The following is an 18,881-nucleotide window of genomic DNA, read 5'->3' as shown; positions in this document are numbered from 1 at the left end:
TGTTATGCAAAACCAATAATTTAAAACAATATCTTAAAACTACTGACTTTGTATTTATATACAATACACATATTTATATACAAAAATGTATATACTACCCTTTATTATATATTTTTTAAAAATGACACAAAGGATGCTACATACATGGGGAGGTTTGTGGTTACATATTTCATCATAAATCTTCCAAAATCCCCAGTGAAATCCTCTAGCTTGAGAAATGCGTGGTAAACTGTGGTAAAATAATGTGGAAATGATTATAAGGCTTTTATAAAATGTCTTCTGAAGCAGTGTAGTATTTCATCAACGCATGTGTCATGTCTGTTTCCAACTATTCAATGATATCTGACTACAAAGCAATCTGATTAATAAAAAAGAGGAACAAGCTAAGGCAATGGCCACTTGAAAGAGATTATGTTTTTACAATCGCTTCCTTCTCTTTTTCTGTAAATTAGGACCACTAAAAGACACACACACAGATGTAAACGTGAGGAACTGCTCATCGAGTGTGCAGCCATTAACTGCAAGCCAACAACGACATAAACTATTCATGTACATATTTATATTTCTCTATTGTTATAACCAGTGTTGGGGTGAAGCATTACAAGTAACACGAGTTATGTAATCAGATTACTTTTTTAAAAGTAACTGTTATAGTAACGCATTACTTTTAGATTTACAACAAAATATTTGAGTTACTTTTTCAAATAAGAAATTCAAGTTACTTTGTTTTCTGATTTATTAACTGACACGTCTTATGTCCCCATAATTGGGAGAAAGGTGCAGAGGCGTGTGCACAGGATCATCGAAGGATCATGTCGCTTTTGGTGTGAAAATGGCTTTTCATTTGCCCAAATTTTTTTTTTGGGGTATATTAAAAAACAAACAAGCATGTTTAAGGAAACTGCCCTGGTAAGGAAAAGTAGCAGAGCATAAACTATTACTTTCCATAAAAAGTAACTAAGTACCACAATAAGTTACTTTTTTTAATGGAGTAATGCTATATTGTAATGCATTGATTTTAAAAGTAACTTACTAAACTAACTTACTAAATTACTTAAAAGCAATTTATTACATAACATTTTGTATTAAAGTGTGCAGTGTACATCATATCATATTCAAAATGAGTTAATCATCATACATTAACATGAACTTAATGTAAAATGTTAAACACAAAACTATTTCTGGAATTTCTGTATTTCCTCATCAGGGTTTGTGGACGTGTTTGGTGCAGGTCGCCCCTCCCACGGTCATGGTCCATATAAACCCCAGCGGTGATCAGATCATAACAGTTCAGATCATAACTCTCGCCCGCGGTCAGACCTCTGTTCTGCAGGATGGCTCAATCTTACGTGCGACATGTGGAGATGTTAGGCTTTGAGAAAAGATTCTTTCCTAGCCAGCACTATGTAAGTAAACTACTCCAAAATCAGCATTTCACATGATATTTCACATTTTACACATTATTGTGGTGCATTGACATTCTACGCTATACACAATAAACAAGTGCTATGATGAATACAAGTGTTTTTTCTATAAGACAATTTTTTTAAAATCTTTTTTCTAAAGGTGTACATGCTCCTGGTTAAATGGAGTGATCAGTCTGAAAAGCTGGTGTACAGACGCTATCCAGAAATCCACACATTTCATGTAAGTCTCTTTTTCAGTTTTCTACAATTGAAAGTATGTTGGTAGAGTGTTACATTTCCCTTAACCTAACTGATTTAATTTTCATTGCTGCAAGCATTTCCTGTATTTTTAGTCACGCTTGATCACATTTGTATAAAAGTATGGTAATACTTTACAATAAAGTTCCATTAGGGCATTAACTACATTAACTAACAATGAGTATATATATTTTTATACAGAACATAAAATAAAAGTACAACTGTGTGATAAAAGTACAACTATTCATTATTAGGTCCAAACCATTAAATAAACAACTTTTGGTTTTAATAATGTATTAAATGTTGCAATTAACACTAAGTTTAATAAAAGTATTTTTCATTAGTTCATGTTAACTACTAATATTAACAAATGGAACCTTATTGTAAACTTTTACAAAATGTTTTTCTGCAACATGTAATCAGTCTGCAACAAGTATAGATAGATACAATTGAATGCAAAAGCTTGTTTTAGTAAAAATTTTTTTAAATAATTTCCTTCACAGAAATTTATAAAGGAAATGTTCCCTATTGAGGCAGGAGACATTGACGCAAAGGACAGAATCATTCCCACATTACCAGGTACATGTCTGTCTTTACTGTCACTTTTTACAGTAAATGTCTTTCAGAAAGAAAAAGTGTTGCATCATAAATGATTTACCAGGTTAACAGCAGCTAAAGACTTACCAGCAATAAATGTGCCATCATGGTGTGACAGTTTCATTTGTCAGAAAATACAGAAATAAGTTTTCGGTGTCAGTGTTCCCAGGAAGAGGAAACACCTGCTTCACGTCAAGCATATATCAGTCTGTATAGAGTTCATTAACACGTAATGTTTAAACCTTTTTTATTTGCATGTAATACAATGATTTGCCTTCTTGTTTTGGTCTTTTTTTTTTTTTTTTAGTTTCAGTTCTGCAAACTTTTTTTTTCATAGGGGATATTGTAACTGATGCTGTACTTTCTTTGGACTTTCCAATGTGGCAGGAAAGATACAGATATTGTAACATAAAAAGTGTTTTAAAAGAGTTTGTGTAACATGGCCATACCACAGAGTTTCCACAAGTGAAACTTGAAGATTGAACCTAGCCTAGAAATCTGGACGCAGACGCACCCTAGCGGCAGCAAAATGTAACATTGATGTATGTCTGGCTTGCCAGGCTATCAGAATCATACACTGAATCAGAAACATTATTATCCTGTTATCCCTCTAAAGCTGCTTTGAAACAATCTGTATTGTAAATATAATGTATGAATATGACTTGACGATCTGTAATTCAATCTCTCTCAGCTCCTAAATGGCTGGACAACCAGAAAACGACCGAGACGAGGCAGGCTACACTTGCTGAATACTTTCGTTCACTTCTCAACCTGCCAGAGAAGATCTCTAGATGTCAGCTTGTTCGTGACTTTTTCACAATGCGGCTTGAAGATGAAACTCCACCAGCACCACACCCGTAAGACTGTCTGCTTAAACTTAGAGATGTGGTATAGCGGTTATGCTTAAGCAATAGTTATATGGGCAATGCTCAAATATTGCTGATGTTGTTTGCTCATGTTCCCTCACAAAACATTTGACAAGTTGGCGTTTACTTATGAATTTGTACGATGTGAATCTTACAAAGATGTATGATTGTTAGAAAAACATAAGCAGATCGTAGGAAAATGTACTAACGAGATCGTACGAATTAATATGAAATATCCACCAATTTGCCAAAACGTAAAATAGTTACGAATTATGTGCTGTCCCTCCTGTGTTGTATCCTGTCTGCTTTGGTACCATGAATTAAAAAAAGGCCCAAAAAAATCGTACCTGCAAAAGTTGATCAATTTGTGACTTTTACTTTAAGAATTCAGTATTTTCAGAAATATATTTCTTTCTATAGATACAAAAGAAACGAGACCTTCATTATGTCCACAAACAGAGCACGGACCAACACCACATCAGGTAAGATCAGCTTTCCTGTTTCTGATCATATCATTTATTTGCAAAATACCTTATGCCATTTCCCGACAGGTTTTATATCTGCTGTTCTTTGTTCAGAAATCACAGGGCCTATTATGCTTGAGAGCTACAGAGTGATTGCTGACTACAGCAAGAGCTCAAAGTACGAGCTCACCCTAAAGATGGGAGACATGGTGGACGTTGTGGAGAAAAGCCAAAACGGTGCGGAAAAAAATCCATCCATCTCTCACACACAAACCTACTCCTAATACCCTTATTCTCTTTCCACATTTTAGAATAACAGCAAAAGGTGATTTGATGTGTGATCTGATCTGATCTGATGTTTACAGGCTGGTGGTTTTGTCAGTGTGAGTCCAGGAGAGGCTGGGTTCCTGCTTCATACTTAGAGCCACTGGATGGAGCGGATGAATCCGAGGAACCAGAGCCTAATTATGCAGGTCAGTGTGTGTTGCCATAATGCCACTGATATGAGTCCCAAAACACTATTTTGGGAGTGATTAATTGTGCTGTTTGAATTATGCTGATGATATTTTCCCACAACAGGAGAGCTCTATAAAACCATAAAAGGCTATAAAGCTGCCGAAGAGGATGAGCTGACTCTCCAGGCAGGAGAGATGATTGAGGTCATCCATAAACTTCTAGACGGGTGGTGGGTGGTCAGGTATGAGTCAACTAACTTTAACTTCATGGTGTGTCGAAACAGTCGAAATGCTTGCAGTCATTTGATGATGAATCGGATTCTCAAATGTCTAAAAAAAAAAAATGTCTCATGCAGGAAAGGAGACGAGACAGGCTTCTTCCCATCCATGTTCATGTGCAGGACGGGAGAGAAGAAAGAGGTGGATGCTGAGAAGGATGTGGTCAGAAGAGCAACACCACCACCACGAAGGTACAGCACTAATTAAACACCACATAACAATAACTGAACACTTTGGCTGATCATACTTCACAAAATATTTAAATATGTAATAATTTTTTCATTTGGGCCAACAGATCTACCATACGCAATGCCCAGAGCATCCATCCTACTGGACGTCAGCGTCTCAGTCAGGACTCCTATCGGAGACAGAGCCGACGGTTCTTACAGCAGCGAGGAAGACTAAACTCCCATTCCAGGAGTGGGACACGATCTCCACTGCAGGAGAGGAAGACCGACAGAGGTGTGTATTCTCCATAAACAAATATGTGTAGTGCCTTATAGTGGGACATTGCAGACAGACTTAATTAAACACACACACACACACACACACACACACACACACACACACACACACACACACACACACACACACAAATTTTATATATATACACAATTTAATATATATATACACACACATTATTATATGAGCACAAACTTTTATGTTAGGTGTGAGTTTAATATATATATACACACATTATTATATGAGCACAAACTTTTATGTTAGGTGTGAGTTTAATATATATATACACACATTATTATATGAGCACAAACTTTTATGTTAGGTGTGAGTTTAATATATATATACACACATTATTATATGAGCACAAACTTTTATGTTTTTCAACTTTTAGGTGTGATTAATCACGATTAATCGATTTGACAGCACTAATATATATTGCATTTAAAAAAGAAATATAAAAATAAAATTATGAATTAAAAAACGATTTAATTATTATAATATAATATAGAATAAAGTATATTAGCACAATATATGATATATAAATAAATAGATCTTGTAATAGTTATATTAAACGGGACCATTGCAAATAATTTTTGTAATGTTAATGTTGTATAATAATGTTGTATAATGATCACAGCATTTACATTAATTATATATTTTTATATTTCATTTACATTTGTTTATTTGGCAATACTTTACTTTACATTTCCATCTGTTAACATCAGTTACCAATATATATATTTTTTACATCATTAGTTAGTGAATAAAAATGGTCATGTTAACTTACTGTTGATCTTAAAAATGTATTAGTAAATGTTGAGATTAACATGAATTAGAATTAATAGATGCTGTAGAAGTTTTATTCGTTGTTAGTTTGTGATAACACTTCATGCTTCTTTTATGTGGCTGTAACATTAATACATTGCCCACCGAATATGTAGCTCTGGTTGACAAAAATCTCAAACCTGACAGGATGTTTTTTTTTAAATGCTGTATTATGTTTGTGTTCATGTAGAGAACATTGCAAAATCAGGCTCTACTCAAGCAGAAGAACTGGATAAAAGTGTCCCAGTCATTCCTCCTCGGCCCAGTCCTCAGCTCATTCTGGAGCGCTGCACTGAGAACACGTGCAAGAGAGTCAGCATACATGAGGCCGACTGACATGATCTACACTTAACTCGGAATAATGTTAACAGGCATTCAGATACTTGTATATACAAATAGTCTGTTCATTCCTGCCTTGCCCAGATCCTGCTATAAGCTATGTTTGTGTGTGTGTGTTTTTATGACTTACTGTGTATAACCCTATTTTTAATGTTTTTATAAACAGTGATAAATAAATAAATATTAATTTGCAAACGAAATGTGTGGTGATATGAAGTCAAAAAGAAATTCCCTTGAGATGGTAATATGGTGATATATCATAGAACTGTCATGACAGGATTGGATGATTCAGTGCTCGTTAGCAACTGATTACATGTCATCTGGATTATGTAATTAGATTATATTACATTTAAAAATACTCCTAATCAGACTACAGTTACTTTTCTATTGATTGCATGATTATGTTATTCTCACAATGGCAGTAAATTGTACAGAAATCATTGATTATACTTCTTTGTTATATTCTTTCTATAAAAGCCTGTTTCTATAGGCCTACTTTCAGAAGATCAGACCAGCCAATAGTCATGTGACTGAAATCACTGAAAACTGAGACCCACCACAGCATTTGATCACACTATTACACAAATCACTTTTAAGAAATGTTTTCTCAACATTGCCACATAGCAACTCCTAATTTCCTTATTTACATGCAATGCAGGGATTCCCCAACTTTTTTGTCAACTGAACCTTTTAGACCTAATATATTTACTTGAAGTAAGCGCTTAGATTTTAAGTTAATAATTTAGATCAATAATAAAATGAAGTCAATAATAATAAATAGGCCTAATAATTAAATTAAGTTCACAGTTCTCTGATGTTGGTTAATGGTCACATGACAATGACATGCAGGTAAACAAATATAGGCTATATTTTAAATATTTTTCAGTGAATGTTTTATTTTAAGTGTTTTTATTTTAAAAGTATTTATTTTCATTTAAAATGTGTATGACTTAGGCTAATTACTTAATAGCTTTTCATTAAACTCACGAAACCCTGACGTAGGCCTACTTGATGTGTATGCATGCCTATTTAATGCACTGCATGTTGTTGAAAACAAAGAATGGAATATATTTTCCTTCTCTTTATATATATATATATATATATATATATATATATATATATATATATATATATATATATATATATATATATATATATATATATATATATATTTATCCATATGGTACACGATCATCCTATTTAAATCCTTGATAAACGAGTTAGGTCAAAAGTTATCTAAAAGTATTAAAAAAAGTAGTCAGAATACATTACCTAAAACGAATGATCCAGATTACATTACCAACTACAATTTTTATTATGTAATTTGGAATCAGTAAAACAATGCCATAACAATGTACTTACTTGAAAACACGGGAAACGTCCGTCACCTACAGGTTATTTCAACCATTACATTACTAGCTTGTATGTACGTCATGCGTCACACGTCACACGTCACGGTGCGCAGTGCACGCGGAGTCTGTCATGGCCGCGTCCATAGAAAACATGTCAGAGCAGCATAACACAAGGAGTGGACTTAATTCACATTATATTACCGTTTATTTCGCGGTTTACGGATGTACAGATATGCGCATGAGTGAATCATATTATGTGACAAGAAGTATTTGAAACAAATTGACAAATATATTATAGAGGATTTTCCGATCTTTGAGCGGTAAGTAACTATAATGAGTTCCCCTCCAAACAAAATAGAGTGCAAAAATACTCTGGTGTGATATGCTAATACAGTGTTTATATATATATATATATCGTAGTAGTAAAACTCATGTACCATGGTATTTACAAGGCACACCATGGTACCTCCAAGAATACCATGGTGCCATGTCCAGAATATCATTGCAGTATTACTTTTTGTAATGTGATTACCATATTTAATTATAGTATATTACATACAGCCTGTTCCAAGGTACATCATAGAATGTGGAATTGCCATGATACATGATGTCAAAAAAAAAAAAAAAAAAAAAAAAATCACATGTGTTACTGTTGGAAAATTTTATTAATTTGCCTAATATTCAGTATTGGTATTAAGTATATCAGAATTTATTTTGTATTTTATGCAGGTGACTGTCATGATGGCTTTAGTCAACATGCGCTCCTGTGGCCGTCATGGTTTTCATCTGGGTCTCCGTGCGTATGCCACAAGACCCATTGGCACCCCGAGGAAGCACAAGCAGCAAGATGACACCCCTGTGTTCCAGTATGTGGGTCAGCACAGGAAGCCCCAAGACAAGGTGTTCGTGTGGGGCTTCAGCTACACGGGAGCTTTAGGGATCCCAAGCTTTGTAGTGCCGGACAGTGGCAGGAAACCGCCCAGGAAGCACCAACTCACACCGTACCGTCTGGATACTGAACAGAAGGTTATGTCCTACCCTACAAACATTGCCAAAAATATTTGGAATGGGTTTTCTATTTTTTTTTTACACTAATGTTCATAAGTTTTATTTATTTATTACATTTTCATGCATTGTAAATTCAAAGCCATATACATAGACAACAACCATAAACATACATCTTCCCCATCCAGACTTAACCCTGACATACAACATATGTATTCCAAACACTATTTTAAATAAATAAAAATAATAGTAATAATATTATTATTAACAACAATACTTAACCCTCAAAGATACAACTTAATTCCATCAAGTATGGTCAATCACATATTGAAATTTTATTTTTTTGCATCATAACATTGAGCCACTGATAGTTCCATAAATGCAATGTCCAAGAACTCCATATATTGTCATATTCATAAATTGTCTATTTAATAACCCAGACAAAGCCCATGAAATAGCTTCCCAAAAGTTATAAACCCCATTCACAAGACCAAACCACGATTAGCTGTTTGGTGAAGAAGACCTCTAAAGCTAAAAACGTTTCCGAGGGGTACAATATAATCGATGAACAAAGTTAAGATTAATATTTTGATGATTTGGATTTCTGGAAGCTATTCCTGACAGTATTCCAATCAATATCAGACTACATAAACATTTAATTAAAGTTTTTTTCTTTTTATGTATTGAAAGAAGCCTCTAATTTTTACAAAAAAAATATTTATTTAATTAAAAAAAATATTATTGTGAAATATTACTTATTTTACTTAAAGTTCACCTGTCCTGTAGTCAACAATTGTATCTGTTAAAACTCACCTTTGATCACCAAAAGTACACATTTAAATGTTTGTTTCCTAGGAAATAAAAACTTGCCTTAAAATATCTTGAATGTAACTCTACACCCTTGCCTCATTTACTATGTGGTTCGATTAATATGCAAATTAGCCCCGCCTCCACTCACTCACACCAGCTCAGAGATCCACTTGTTGACGATCACAGGTTGACGTGATTGGTTACAAGGTAGTTTGTGACGTCAGAAACACCAGCGATTTCAAACCGTGTTTTTGAGACTGTCTTTGGTTCACTGCAGTTTTAAGTAGAAAATACTCAGCAATGGTGTTGACTTATGAGTTTGCACATAGTTTCTCTAAAAGCATTTTACAAACACCATAAACAACATTAAAAGCTGTATTTTCACCACAGGGGGACTATTTATTTTACTATTTTAACATATTTTAAAATGTAATTTATTTCTGTGATGCAAAGTTGAATTTTCAGCATCATTACTCCAGTCTTCAGTCTCACATGATCCTTCAGAAATAATTTTAATATGCTGATTTAGTGCTCAAGAAGTATTTATTATTATCATCATCATCAATGTTGGAAACAGTTGTGCTGCTTCGTATTTTTTTGTGGAAACAGTGATAATTTTTTTCAGGATTCTTTGATGAATAGAAAGTTTAAATGAACAGCATTTATTTGAAATATAAATCTTTTGTAACGTTACACATCTCTTTACTGTCACTTTTGATCCATTTAATGTGTCCTTGCTGAATAGAAGTATTAATTTCTTTCAAAAAACAACTCTTTTGAATGGTAGTGTATGTTTTTTTTGGTAGATTTCCTCAGCAGCCTGTGGATATGGCTTCACCTTACTGGCCTGTAATACCAGAGATCTGACCAAACTGTGGGGCATGGGCCTTAACAAAGATTCCCAGCTGGGCTTTCAACGTACTCAACATGACCGAAGTAAGAAACCCCACAATGCCACTGCATTCCTGTTAGTAACTCGTATGCTCCTGGTGAAAACTACCCATACAAGCATGTTCCAGTTATACCAGAAGGATCAGAATGCACTGTATATCACAGGGTACTTCAAAAAATACTGTAGTGCCGCTGTACTTTTTTTAGGGAAGTAGGTTTGTTACGTTAAAAAGTGTTTTTTGAGTTCTGGTCTGGCGTTTGAGGGTAGTGAAAGTGTTCATCAGCACTTGGGAAGATTCATGATTTCATGTTCTGGCTGATGCTGATAATCCATTCTGTTCTTCTTTGATTTAATACGTTTCCAACCTTCCAACCCAAGAAACAACCTTTTCCTGAACTTTCCACTTTCTTTCCTAAATCAACTGCTTTGTCTCGTGTTCGTAGATAAAAGTTTTGAGTGTGTCCTGGAACCGTCTCCAGTGTCTCTCCCGCTGCTGAACCCTCAGGAGACTCGAGTGCTGCAGGTCTCATGTGGACGTGCTCATTCTCTGGTGCTCACAGACTCTGAGGGAGGTGAGCAAACGCTACCCATGTTTCCATCCAATGTTGCAAATGTAACTTTTTCGCAAACTTGAATATCGCATAAAACAGTGCAGAATAAAGAACCGTTCAGTTCAAGAGAACAAAGTCGTCCCTTCCTGGGAAGTTAGTGTATAATATCTGTAATAGAAATGAAAGTTTCTGCAAGTGTGGCTCTATTGTACATCATAAATGTCTTGCCTCAGATCAGGCAGACGAAACACAATACATGCTGTCATGTTGTCTTGCGTTCGGATGTCTGGTGTTTAGGAACACAATCATGTCAGACAGTTCTGGAAGCTCATTATACCAAATCATTTTGATGACTTTTGCTCAGGCATTTCAGAATGACCAAACCAACATTTGAGATGCTGTGTAATGAACAAAAAACTATTTTGTTGTACACTCCTGGGCAAAAAAAAAAAAGGGCTAAACATAAAGCTTTTAATAGATTTACCTACAAATTATTGGTCAGGAAATTTGCTAAATGTAAGCAAATGCACTTCTTCAAAAGCCTTTGCTGTCTCAGAAAAACACCATCGACAGCTTTCCTGTTCCTCAACAATAGAGCGTTGGCGCTTGCAATGCCGAGGTCACGGGTTCGATTCCCAGGGAAAGCAAGAATTGATAAGGATGTGAACCTTGAAATGCAATGTAAGTTGCTTTGGATATAAGGGTCTGCCAAATGCATAAATGTAAATGTGGGAATATGGGAAGTTGTGTGTCACAATGAAGCAAGTTACATGGTGATGCTCCATAATAGAGGTGTCTTCAAACATCAGCTGAGAAATATAATAATAAATGCATCTCTAGCACAGTCTTTATTGGTGAGCTGCTTCACTGTGAACTGTCATTTAATGCTTTGGAATATTGCAGAATGGCTTGCTTCCCACAAATGAAAAGTTGTCATCTAAAGAGGAATGATCAGGTGTTATTTTTCAGCAAGACAACCATGAAGTGGCTTGAGAACAAGTCTGTCAGGCTCATGTTTTGGCCTGGTCAGAGTCCAGATTTGAACCCTAAAGTGAATATTTGGTCTCACATTAAACTCAAATGAACTGGGAGACATTTTTCAACTAGCCTACTCGTGGACAGTTTGAAGCCATTAACATTGAGTGGAACAACACTGACTCTTCTTACTGGAGAAAGTTTAGTGTAAGTGGGAGATGGCTTGGCTTTTTCATGCTAAGTTACTTTATCTGCAGTACCGGTATTAGTGCAATTCTTGCTAATTTCCTGACCAGTGATTTGTGATTCAAATGTCAATAAAAAAAACCCCATTAAAAAAACCTCACTAAATATTGTGCCATTTTTGGCTTGGCCCATTTGTTTTAATTTTTTTTTGCCAAGGAGTGCATGTTGAGGTATTTATTTGGTAAATGTGTTTCCATCATAGTTTATGCACGTCTTATTCTATATAATTCTCTCCTCCCATACATTTGGCGTCTGAAAGGGAAACTCCTACAAATGCATATGCAATAATCTCAATCGCAAAAATAACCCTGTCCATGCCTTTTCAGCGCTAATGTTTCACTGCGTGTCTGTAGTTAGTCCTGACAGTAGTTTTTTTAACATCAAAAGAGTGCTTGTGCTGATCCAAGTTGTTAGTAAATCTGGCCCTTAGTGTGAAGATTTATTATCATTTATAGAGCACTTTTATTTTAGTGTCCCTGGGTCTTCACTCAAGTAGTAAAGATGTAGTTACAGGTATTCAGATTCTATATACAGTAAATTAATCAAAGGAAATATTCCTCCAAGCATTTTTTTCTATTTCAAATGAAATGAAATGATTGTGCTGATGTGTGATGAGTACTTCATGTCTCTCGTTCTCTGTCTCTCTCATTAGTTTTCAGCATGGGTAATAATGCTTATGGGCAGTGTGGGAGGAAGATTGTGGAGGATGAAGTGTACAGGTTTGTCCTTCAGCAACATATGTCCAATATTCTGCTGCACCAGAGGAAACCACTTCACATTATGAACAAATGCTTTCCCTGGATCCCAGTAGCCTTGAATTATCCACTGTGCATAACTTTGATATGCTATATTTTGTGATTTGCTTAGAGTGAAATGATTATTCAGTATACTGGGGGAATTGGGTTTATAATTCATTTATAATAATGTGCAGCAACATGAGAGGCAATATTATCAAACACAAACCATTTTAATCCAAGCAGAGAACGTATTGGTCTAGTATACATATACATACTCTTGTTTCCTTTGCTAATATCCACATATTCCTGAGCATATGGGTTAAGCTGCTTTTTTTTCTTCCTGAAAACTTGTTTAAGAATAGGATTTCTATCTAATGGCTGTCCTTTTCCTATATTCCCTGCAGTGGCAGTCATCTTGTTCACAATATTGAGGGTTTTGACAGTCAAGTCACTCAGGTATGTGATGACACTTTACTTTATTAGCATGATATGTTGGTTATTCATATGTGATGGTAAATACAACAATATTAACATTGAAATCATGTGATGCATTATATATTGTTTATAAGACACAACATTTTTAGTAGTAATAATAGTTCCTGTTCATTTTTGACTGAAAGATTTTTTTTTTTACTTTAATGGTTCGAAACTTGACACTTGCTGTGTGATCACACTCACAAAAAAAATCATAGACATGATTCAAAAAGGTTAGATGGTCCTGAAAAATATTCCTTCTATTGTTTGCAGTCAAAAATGAGCGCATTGGAAATGAATGTGAGACTAATTTAATTTCATTAGTTAGTCGAAATGTTTGGTACTGCGCACAAACTAATTCTTAATGAAAGCTCATTCTTCACAGCTTGTTTCAATTTATGGCTTTGATTTTCTCTCAGCTTTAGAGTAAAATATGTTTTGGAAAATTAATATTTCATATAAAAATTGTAAATGGTATTTTTGTGCATTTTTCATAACAATAAGTGTAAACTTTTATAACTTTTTTCAAGTTCACTTTTTATTTATTTTTTCACTTTCAACACAGTCTTCTTTAAAAATAGACCAAACTCTGTGCACTAAATCATTCTAAACTTTAAAAGATTTAAATTGGAAATTGAATTTTCAGGTCCAAGCTCAAAAAATGAATAAATGGATTATAACTACTGCATAAATATAATTTTGTACTTTAAAACCCCCTAAAAAAAACGTATCAAACTGAAATATAGTACAAGCATTTAATTGAAATAAAAAACTAATTCCAGCCATTTTTGACCGACACACGAACAGTATCAAATGGTTAATCTACTTAATGTACCCAAATTTCTCTCACGTATCTTCTTTTCTTGGACATTCATCATTTTAACCTTCATTTAAGCAAAACATGATCTACTATTATTTTCCTTTGAATCTGGGTTGAGATATGACCTGGACCTGTCTTTGTGAGATTCACTCCAACTGTCCTGCTCCTCTCGTCCTGTAGGTGGCTTGTGGGCAGGATCACAGTTTGTTTCTAACAGAAACAGGAACCGTGTATGCCTGTGGGTGGGGGGCAGATGGACAAACAGGTTTGTTTCACCATCCGTCTGTCATTATCTCTGACCGTCTCTTTTATTTCAGTCCCTCTTTTTGTTGCACTCCATTATTAAACCTGCCTAAAGGCGTTTTCTAAAAAAATTATCCAGACAACACTAGGTGACTCATAGCTGAGAAACATGTGAGCCTTCCCTCACAATGAATGTCTCTTGAATGTATTTTAAGGTCTGGGCCATCACAACAAGGCCTCCTGTCCGGTGCTCGTCGGAGGAGATTTAGCTGGGGTCAAAGTTCAACAGGTGGCCACATATGGAGACTGTAGTTTGGCCGTGTCCACAGATGGGCAGGTTTTTGGTTGGGGAAACTCTGAGTACCTGCAGTTGGCCTCTGTCACTGAGGCCACACAGGTAAAGAGGTCAACACACACAACAACTGGCAAACAAATACCAGGAATGATTGTTATTGAAAAGTGTTATTGAATTATCCTGATGTGTACATAAAAGTATGTGTAAAAACAACAATAGCAGGCCGGGCAGCTCATTTGTAAAGCCTGATTTCCAGATTAGCTCGCCGCGGCTGCTGCCCCTGAGGGGTCTGGGTCGAGTCAGACAGGCGGCATGTGGAGGAACACAGGTGGCTGTACTGAACGGTAAGATTACAGTCTTATTGAGGCAAAACATCCTAGAGTTTCCTGGAACAATTCATTACACTTAGTATACAATATAAATAGTACATAAATATGGCAATTATTTAGTTCCATACTTATAATTCCAAATAATTTACATTACATTTATATCTAGTTCAGTCAAGAGACTCTAGATCTCCAAGCTGTCTCACTATAACCACAAGCCTCTTCTGATTCTGCAGCCAATGAGATTGCTTCCTTAACATTCATACAGTCTGGTTCAGTGTTCGCTGTAAGCTAGTCCTGCAGTGTGCTATCAGTTCCTCTGAAACTCCTCCACCTCCACCTGCTTAGATCTGCTACAGGATTTATATGTATATTCCAGTGTTCATTTTGTTAATTTCTAAATCTTTTCACAGATGAAAACGAGATGAGAACTAAATAAGAACCAGTTTTGAATGACAAAAACTAAGACGAAAATCTATTGACATCTTCATCAACAAATAAAAACTAGACGAAAATGTTCGGTAGGGGCGATTTGGGAAGAGATCCAGTCAGAACTGATGTCCTGCGTCTGTGGTAGATGTGCACATTTGAACTGAAACGTGCTGTTCTACCCTGAGGGACATGACATGAGTTGGCATGTGCTTGATGCATGTCTCATAAAACTAAATTTACTTTTCAAAATTTAAACGTCTGAATAAGAGTGCAAAAGAACGCTCTATTCGGTACGGTTTTCTGTGCGCTCACACACACCCGAAGCTTGCAGCCATGCTAAATTCAGCTTCTCTTTCTTTTCTTTTCTGAACGGACAAATACACACAACATAATGTCTAAATGTCCATTTTGTAGAGTATTCACATAAACACAGTCAGTTATGTCTTTACAGAATGTAAACAGTTGTGAGAAGAATATTGGATGTGCATTTGGCACAATTTAGTTTTAGTCGACGGAACACAGTAAGATTTTAGTTGACTAACTCTACAGTAGATCTACAGTAAAATCTTACTGTATTTCGTCGACTAAAAACTATGACTAAATCAAAATGAACACTGGTATATTCATGCAGCAGCATCATATCTCACATGTGATTTAATCCACTAAGACCAAATACATTAAGAACCATGTACAGATCTAGGCAGGTGGAGCTGGTGGAGCTGGAGGTTTTCAGTGTATATATACCAGCAGGGACCTTGTAATACAATATTATATATTGATATGAGGGTCATGACACTGTAGTCCATGTCAGGTTTTGCCTTGTCATAGACATATGGTTTCCCCAATTGGGATTGTGTATATTTATCAATTATTCTTAATTATTCTAATATTTTATAACCAATATTCTAAAAACAATTCTCAATATTCTAAATATTTTCAAATGGATTTGACTGTCTAAAAAGTCTGAATTTTCCCCCAAAAGTATTTATGTAAGACATATCACTAAAAATATTGTTTTTTTGTGACCAATTATACAGTAGCATGAGGTAAAATATCGCAATACTTTGAAATATCTATTTTTGTGAATCTACTTCTATGCTTTACCAAAAACCCTATATATAAACTACCTGAATTATTTTATTTGCATATTTTAAAGACATGGTGGTTAAATGGTTAATCACTTTCATAATTCAGAATGCTCAATGGGTTTTAATGTCTGAATGCTGAATTGTACCAGCCATACCACTATTGTGGAAAAGTACAAATTGATGTTGCTTTGTAATTTTGGTTTATGTAATGAATTAAATATTTTAATCTCTGTAGAGGAAGGAGAGGTGTTTGTTTGGGGTTTTGGAATTCTGGGTAAAGGCCCAAAACTTTCAGAGTCTGCTGTCCCAGAAAGAGTGCCAGCCACATTTTTTGGGAGGTCAGAGTTCAACCCCAGTGTGAAGGTCTCGTCCATCCGCTGTGGACTCAATCACTTTGCAGCAGTCACAGGTAAAAACTTCAAGCAGAACATTATCTTTGCACATAAATTCACTCAAGATATCAAGTATTGTGTAGTTATGAGATTTTAGACATTTTTAAATATGCTAACACACATTCTCCTGAAAACACCTGCTTATAGTGCTTGGATAACTGTGTTGGTTATTAAATCCAGCCTGTTTCCTGGCCAGCATCCATGTAAATAGAGGGCTGAGTTATTTGCTACATGAATATTGTTTTCAGATCGAGGTGAGCTGTTTGTTTGGGGTAAGAATGTGAGAGGATGTCTCGGCATTGGGAAACATGATGACCAGTATTTTCCATGGAGGGTAAGAAGCCAACAATGCTGTATTTTTTCTTTTAACATGGAAAAGTGTGGATTTGGTTTTGCAAACTTGATTTTTTTCGACCAAATGAGTTGTGACACGCTGATTAATTATCCAAATGAATCACAGCTAACCACACATAAATATTTTCTGAGAAAAGCCCCCAAATGATCACAACATACTGCGTTATTGTGGCAGGTGGAAACATTAAATAGACAAAAATACGGTATATCCTACTTTTAATGAATTGTTATAAATGAATGTTAAACTGACAACATTATACCCAGTAGATGTTAGATGTAATCCATTTTCTTTATCCTAATGTTTGTCATTTGGTTTAGGTGACTGTGCCAGGCCACGTGAAGGATGTTGCCTGTGGTGTTGACCACATGGTGGCGCTAGTCAAATCCATCATATGAGACTGTCTTTGTAGATCCTGGCGATCTTCTCTTGCACATCTCAGTGACTTCAGCAAACACCATCAGCACGCAAAGTTTCATTATTTCTGCATAAACTTTGGACTTGTTTAGGGCCCTCACTGAGGAGTCTTCATGTCACACTGCATCAAGCCAAGGGTGTGTTTAAGGTAACATAGAAACACGACACCTCCTCTGCTGTTTACAGTGTGGACTTCAAATATAGACGTGAGTCTGACTCCTAAATAACGCAAGAGCTATTAAGTCTTATGTTGGCTACTTGACATTTTGGAGGTTTCCTCCTCACCTGAGGTCGACACTGTTCAAACTAAAGCCACATTATCAGTGCTGTTTCTGGATCTGTTTTTCTTGTAAAAAAAACATGGACTATGAAAACTACACAAACGTTATATTTAAATTAAAGTATTTAAAAAAAAAAGTTGTCATGAAGCAGAAGTGGAGTTATTGTGACGCATCAGAGTGAAAGTCAAAATGTGGCGTGGAACTTGTTTCCATGGGAAATGGATTGGATCTTTGTGGTTTGCTATTGGTGGATCTCCTGATGAGTGACAGATTGTCCCGCCCTCACAGCAGTAAACGCATCATCAGAGAAGTGATGTCGCTGCATGACAGAGTGTGTTGTGATGCAAACTGAGAAGTCATTTATAATAAATATTGTAATATTCCAGTTCATGGTGACTAAGATGTTACAATCATAGTTCTTTCAAGTTCTGAGTAATGAATTGCCATTACCATATTGCATTTGTGATTACTGAGATTTTTTTTTAAACAAATCCTTTCTATAAAATTAAATTCAAACCTATTGCTAACTAAACCGACTCAAAAGAATGTTTTTCTGTCTGATATAACTAGCTGATTAAATATTTTAATTTATATTATATAATGTACTGTAGATATGTTTCCAGGCCTTTAACTTTGGAAAATTCCTGTGTTTCTTGACTGCGAGAACCCTGAACTTTTAAAAGACCCCCTGTGGTGAAAATAAAACGTTGCTTAATGTTGTCTATACACATGCCTATGTGGTGTTTTTAATATGCTTTAAGACAAACCATGTGTAAATAAGTCAACACCATTGCTCTTCCTCTGAATCAGTTTCCTCTGAATCCTATCTTAATATGGCTGAAGTAAACTTGCCGTTGAGCAAGTGGATCAGATATTTTGATCTGCGTATACACAAGGCAAGGGTGTAGGGTTACATTCAAGCTGCTTTAAAGCATGACAAAGTTATTTTCACTGGAAAAACAAACATTTAAATGTAAGTTTAGTGATCAAAGGTGAGTTTTAAGGGATTATTGAATTATTGACTGCAGAACTGATCATTTTTAATGGAAAAATGTGTTGTTGGATGCCTTAAATATAAATGGCAGACATGCAAGAGCAGACTGGGTCTTAAGCCACTTCAGGAAGAACAAAAAAAGTTATAAAGTTATATTAAAATTCATCTATCCTTCATAATCATGTACTTTTTATTTGTACCAAACTGTAGATCTGATAGATCACATAAGGTTGTAGAACCATTTATAA

The 18,881-nt window shown here is 35.3% G+C and overlaps 2 protein-coding genes across 2 annotated transcripts; both read left to right on the top strand.

The window, feature by feature from the left end:
• The first annotated feature begins 1,258 nt into the window (after positions 1 to 1,258).
• ncf1 (neutrophil cytosolic factor 1) lies at positions 1,259 to 6,468 on the top strand. The gene is made up of 11 exons (XM_079608670.1): positions 1,259 to 1,406; positions 1,567 to 1,647; positions 2,168 to 2,243; positions 2,953 to 3,118; positions 3,548 to 3,609; positions 3,706 to 3,828; positions 3,957 to 4,064; positions 4,171 to 4,288; positions 4,403 to 4,516; positions 4,621 to 4,787; positions 5,803 to 6,468. The coding sequence occupies exons 1-11, from the start codon at positions 1,335 to 1,337 to the stop codon at positions 5,946 to 5,948; spliced, it is 1,233 nt and encodes a 410-aa protein (XP_079464796.1). The 5' UTR covers positions 1,259 to 1,334; the 3' UTR covers positions 5,949 to 6,468.
• Positions 6,469 to 7,375: 907 nt separating this feature from the next.
• rcc1l (RCC1 like) lies at positions 7,376 to 18,443 on the top strand. Its single transcript, XM_079608669.1, has 12 exons — positions 7,376 to 7,623; positions 8,033 to 8,329; positions 9,925 to 10,054; positions 10,454 to 10,582; positions 12,435 to 12,501; positions 12,924 to 12,975; positions 13,994 to 14,078; positions 14,272 to 14,453; positions 14,608 to 14,695; positions 16,433 to 16,606; positions 16,838 to 16,923; positions 17,262 to 18,443. Exons 2-12 carry the CDS (start codon positions 8,042 to 8,044, stop codon positions 17,337 to 17,339), a joined length of 1,359 nt encoding a protein of 452 aa, XP_079464795.1. The 5' UTR covers positions 7,376 to 7,623; positions 8,033 to 8,041; the 3' UTR covers positions 17,340 to 18,443.
• The last annotated feature ends 438 nt before the right edge of the window (positions 18,444 to 18,881 follow it).

This window comes from Phoxinus phoxinus (assembly GCF_949152265.1).
Source record: "Phoxinus phoxinus genome assembly, chromosome: 3".
In the NCBI taxonomy this organism is placed as follows: domain Eukaryota; kingdom Metazoa; phylum Chordata; class Actinopteri; order Cypriniformes; family Leuciscidae; genus Phoxinus; species Phoxinus phoxinus.
This window is presented reverse-complemented; position numbering and strand designations above follow the sequence as displayed.

Coding starts and splice junctions, on each gene's coding strand:
- ncf1 (XM_079608670.1), top strand. CDS start 1,335: ATGGCTCAATCTTACGTGCGACATGTGGAGATGTTAGGCTTTGAGAAA. Junction 1,648..2,167: donor CAGAAATCCACACATTTCAT/GTAAGTCTCTTT, acceptor TTTCCTTCACAG/AAATTTATAAAGGAAATGTT. Junction 4,289..4,402: donor GACGGGTGGTGGGTGGTCAG/GTATGAGTCAAC, acceptor TGTCTCATGCAG/GAAAGGAGACGAGACAGGCT.
- rcc1l (XM_079608669.1), top strand. CDS start 8,042: ATGATGGCTTTAGTCAACATGCGCTCCTGTGGCCGTCATGGTTTTCAT. Junction 10,583..12,434: donor GCTCACAGACTCTGAGGGAG/GTGAGCAAACGC, acceptor CTCTCTCATTAG/TTTTCAGCATGGGTAATAAT. Junction 14,696..16,432: donor ACAGGTGGCTGTACTGAACG/GTAAGATTACAG, acceptor TAATCTCTGTAG/AGGAAGGAGAGGTGTTTGTT.